At 31.8% G+C, this 4,822-nt stretch overlaps 1 protein-coding gene across 1 annotated transcript; it reads right to left on the bottom strand.

The window, feature by feature from the left end:
* Nucleotides 1-1,852: 1,852 nt before the first annotated feature.
* Nucleotides 1,853-4,004, bottom strand: LOC142231474 (uncharacterized). The gene is made up of 2 exons (XM_075302084.1): nucleotides 2,399-4,004; nucleotides 1,853-1,920 (listed from the first exon to the last, which is right to left on the bottom strand). Exons 1-2 carry the CDS (start codon nucleotides 4,002-4,004, stop codon nucleotides 1,853-1,855), a joined length of 1,674 nt encoding a protein of 557 aa, XP_075158199.1.
* Between the last annotated feature and the right edge of the window lie 818 nt (nucleotides 4,005-4,822).

Here is a 4,822-nt window from a genome sequence, read left to right as displayed (position 1 = left end):
AAGACATATCGATGCCCTCATTCCAGAGTACGGTAAATCGACTTAGCATTTTTGGATGGAGTTCGTTGTTTTTTATTCGAATTGATGCGAATTGAATCCTGTCAAAAGTTCGAATTTATTGGAAAAGTACAATATGTTATTAACCATTATTGTACGTAGCCTGTGACTAAAGTTCTAACAATTTCCAATCCAAAAAGGGCAAAAAGCTTTGTTCGGTCTACATCATTTTTATCACTATTTTGAATTCTATATACTAAAAAAAATCTACAATAAATATAATTTTAAGACAGAAAAAAGTGAATTTATATTTTATACGGTTTTTGAAAAACTCCAAAAAGAAAACTTTGAACTTGTTTCCTGTAAACTTCACTTTTTAGACTTAGTGTTCTTTGGAATGGAGACATCGATATATCCTCTGAAAAAACAGCGAATCCACCAAGAAGAAAAATTTTAATTAATTTTAGAAAATTTAGATTATATTTAGAAAATTTAACTAAACAGTATTCCGAACGCTGACATGACGACGATATCACAAAATAAGTAAATATTTTCGACAAATTTGGATTTCAAAATCGCAAGAATCTCTTTAGTGCCATACGAAGATCAAGATGGGCACATTTGTTTTAAAATTTGCAAATTTAAAGAAATAATGAACTATTTTGTGAGAAGTACGAATTAAGTAAATCATTTGAATTCATTTGAGTATAATTTTTTCCCGTTGTTTAGTTAATTTAACTAACGTGCGCAAAAAATTTTTAGAGTAAAGGAAGCTTTCTCCAAACATAATAATTCCATAAACAAAAATAAAATTAAATTGGCTTTAGTGAAACTGGGGGTTCACTTTTTTTTGAGTGTATGGTTGCTATATCTAAATCTTAACCGATGTAGATGAAATTTGACATACATAAATGAGGTTATTTTGTCCTTATAGTTAGGTGACTCGACTACAAAATGTTTATCTTTAAATGAAATAAAATTTTATTTGTCTAAGGTCAACTAGACTTTCTGCAAAATTCTTCAAAATTAAAGAAATCGTCTTTAAATTTGATGACTTTTTGTATCTTGACTTCAAAGTAAAAAGCCATTTAGAAATAGGAGATGCTTTTCAATATTTTATTTTAAATATGTTTTTTACTTGAAACATAGCATAATTTCTACTTGAAGTCGAGTCTGAATTTGATTGTATTTGAAGAACTTTGCTAACACATGAAGGAAAATGCTGAAAAAAAAAACGAATAAATTAAAATTTGTTTATGTTAACCAGTACTGCAAGCAGAATATCATATCATATTTCCCCAAATCAGATGTACATATATATGGGAGCTATTTGAACCAAATTTGGTACATATTGGTAGAATGCTAATTATACTCTCAGTGCAAAAATTTCAAGTAAATCGGTGTGTGAAACTTTTGCCTGAGGTGGTCATATGCAGCTAAATTGGGCGAAACATATATTTATTTATTTATTTATTTATTTATTCATTGAATCTTCCTAGTGCATTAAGACATATGTCTTATAACTTTGCACTAGAATCATTTTTGTTAACTAGGGAAGAGTTATAAGTGCGGAAAGCAAATGTAGAACTATTATATAAGAGTATACAAATAAGCATTTAAATAACAATATTAAGCATTTTGAATACATACAATTTTGATACATAAAAAAAATAATAAAAAATTAAATGTAGATTTAAATAAATGAAAATATTGAATATTAAAATATTACTGCAATAATATTTAATTATTTAATTGTTATTTAAATAAAAATTAACTAAATGACGTTTAAATTTTCCAGTGTTGTGGATTGTTTGGATATCATTAGGTACTTGGTTCCAGAGACGTATTGCTCGTATTATAAATTGTCTTTCTGATATCGTTGATCTATGGGGAATCTGGCATATGTTGCGTCCTCTGTTAGATCTGCAGAATGTTAGATGATTATAAATATGTGTTGGTTCCATTGTTACGATAATCTTATGTAGGAATGTAACAGTTCTAAATATCAAATATTTGTCAAATGGCATTTTGAGAACTTGACTATTGTATGGTGAAACTCGGTCAAATCGTTTCAGACCAAAAACATAACGAGTTATACTATTAAATGTTGTTTTCAGTTTCTTAAAATCCTGAGTATTGCAGCCAGCAAAAATTTCGCAGCCATATAATAGGGTCGGTATTAAGTAAGATTTGGCCAAAAGCATTCTGATATTGAATGGTGTAAATGTAAAGGTAGCCCAGAGATTACGAAGCATTCCATATATTTTGCCACACACTACACTTATGTGGTCAGTCCAATCCAAAAACTCATTAAATATTATTCCAAGATTTTTTGCTTTATTAACTGATTCAATTCTTTCCCCTGCCAAGAAAATATTAAACTCCCCGACGTTAAGACTACGTTTGCGTATTAATATCATCTTGGACTTCTTTGGGTTAAGACTTAATCCATTTCCTTTTGCCCATCGGTGTATACTGCTAAGGTCATCAGAAATTTTTGCCACATAATCATTTAGAAAAGTAATATCACATGAAGCGTACAGTTGGACATCATCTGCATACATCCTAATGTTAGAATGTTGCACTTGTTGTGGGAGGTCATTCGAATACATTGTATATAGTAACGGTCCAAGTATCGAACCTTGAGGTACACCCTTTCCTGTCGCAATGCAAGATGAACATCGATCACCTTGAACAGTGTATTGATATCTGCCGCATAAATATGATTCCATCAGTTCGATTGAAATAGCAGAAAAGTTAAACATATTCGCTAGTTTTTGGCAAAGTGTAGGGTGGTGGACACTGTCAAAAGCTTTAGAATGATCTAATAGAACCAATATAGATACTTGATTCTTGTCCAGACCTTCACGTATTGATTCTATGACTTCTAGTAGGGCTGTGACACAGCTATTTTTTGGTCGAAACCCGGATTGATGATCAGTTAGAAGTTTATGATGACAGATGAATTCAAATATTTGACAATGTAGTATTCTTTCTAATACTTTAGATAAGAATGGCAGTATGGCTATTGGCCTGTATTCAGTATTAGATTTAGGTATGGGAATAATTTTTGCACATTTCCATTCTTTGGGAAAACATCTTGTGGTTATTATGTGGTTCAATAAATGCGTTACATGTCTTAATATGGATGGCAATATAAGCTTAATGAATTTTGGGCTTAAATCATCACACCCAGTTGAATTTGATTTAATTCTCATGATATTTGCGTACACATCACTCTCGAGAACGCATTGGAAATTAAATTCATTTCTACAGTAGTTTGTTGTATTGTCACCATTGTAAAAATTGGTTTCAATATCTGGCACATTTATATTAGTAAACTGATAATTTAGCTGTTCGACATCTATATCGTTTAAGCTTTGTGTCGTTTCCATAGCCCCAATGTTACGTATCTCTCGCCAGGTTCCTTTTGCGCCAACAGCACTTGTAAATCTATTTAGGTAATAAGACTTTTTATCACAGTTTATTTTGGCCACCACTGCCCTTTTGGCCGATTTGTACTGCAAATGAAGAGATGAAGTTTTATACCTTTTCCACTGCTTGTATAAATAATCCCGTTGTTGAATAAGTTGCTTAGCTTCATTCGAAAACCAAGGTCTCATATTATGCCTCACAACCTTTGTGATGAGGGGGACATGTCGGTCATATAGTTTCTGTATGTTGTTTGTTAAACATTTTAACTTATCATCAACTGTTATATGATAATAAATTTCGTCCCAGTTTGTTTGAATGATGTCAGTTTCCAGAGAATGGTAGTTAATTTTGTTGAAAGCCCGATAAGAGATTTTCTCAACCGTATTCGGGCTAGCAACATTGTATTTCAGGAAGAGTATATCATGTCTCGAGAATCCAGACCCATTCAGTTGATCATAATTTAATATTTTGTCTTTTTTGTTAACAAAAATTAAATCTAATAATGAGCTTGACGTAGTTATGTGATGTGTAGGAATGTGGACATTTACAGGCAAAAGATTCATAGATTTCATGGCATCAGTTAGTTGGGACTCTGTTAGTATATTACTGTTGAAATCACCAGCTATTATAACGTCATTGTATAATACAGACACAGATTCTATATTGGTAATCAATGGGTCTATGGGGATATTCCGGTTATGGGAGATATATCTAAATATGAACCGATTTTAACCAAATGTGGCACACTTGACGATATTATTAATTGTGCAAACTTGTGAACTCTGGCCTTTGCGGCTTATTAAACCAATATCGGGCGAAAAAATATATGGGAGCTATATTTAAATCTGAACCGTTTTTGACCAAATTTGGCATGCATAGTTAGAATGTTAATTCTACTATTTTTGCAAAATTTTATGTAACTCGTAGTAAAATTTTGCCCTCCCTGGTCGTAAGAGTGCAATTTGAAGAAGATCGGTTTATACATACGCCAATTATCACCAAATCGGTGATAACTATCAATAGCGATTTTCTTTGGGCCGAAATAAGACTCTACGCTTAAATTCAAGACGATCAGACTTAAATTGCGAGCTGTACTTTGCACACAAAAATACATGAAAAGACAGACAGACGGACATCGCTAAATCGACTCATAATTTAATTCTAAGACGATCGGTATGCTAAACGATGGGTCCATCTACTTGCAATAAAATTCCATAAATATACTTGTGTTGGATTACAAATATCATTCACCATCTTTAGTTTTTCTTTATACTCTCTCGGTCTCTCTTTCTAAACACATATATATTATAATAAAACCAGTAAGGAAAGTCTAAAGTCGGGCAGGGTCGACTATATTATACCCTGCACCACTTTGTAGATCTAAATTTTC

Source organism: Haematobia irritans, chromosome 1 (assembly GCF_050003625.1).
Source record: "Haematobia irritans isolate KBUSLIRL chromosome 1, ASM5000362v1, whole genome shotgun sequence".
Lineage (NCBI taxonomy): Eukaryota > Metazoa > Arthropoda > Insecta > Diptera > Muscidae > Haematobia > Haematobia irritans.
The sequence above is the reverse complement of the archived record's forward strand: the minus strand, read 5'-3'. Positions and strand labels throughout refer to the sequence as shown.

Coding starts and splice junctions, on each gene's coding strand:
- LOC142231474 (XM_075302084.1), bottom strand. CDS start 4,004: ATGAAATCTATGAATCTTTTGCCTGTAAATGTCCACATTCCTACACAT. Junction 1,921..2,398: donor GATGATATTAATACGCAAAC/GTAGTCTTAACG, acceptor AACATTCTGCAG/ATCTAACAGAGGACGCAACA.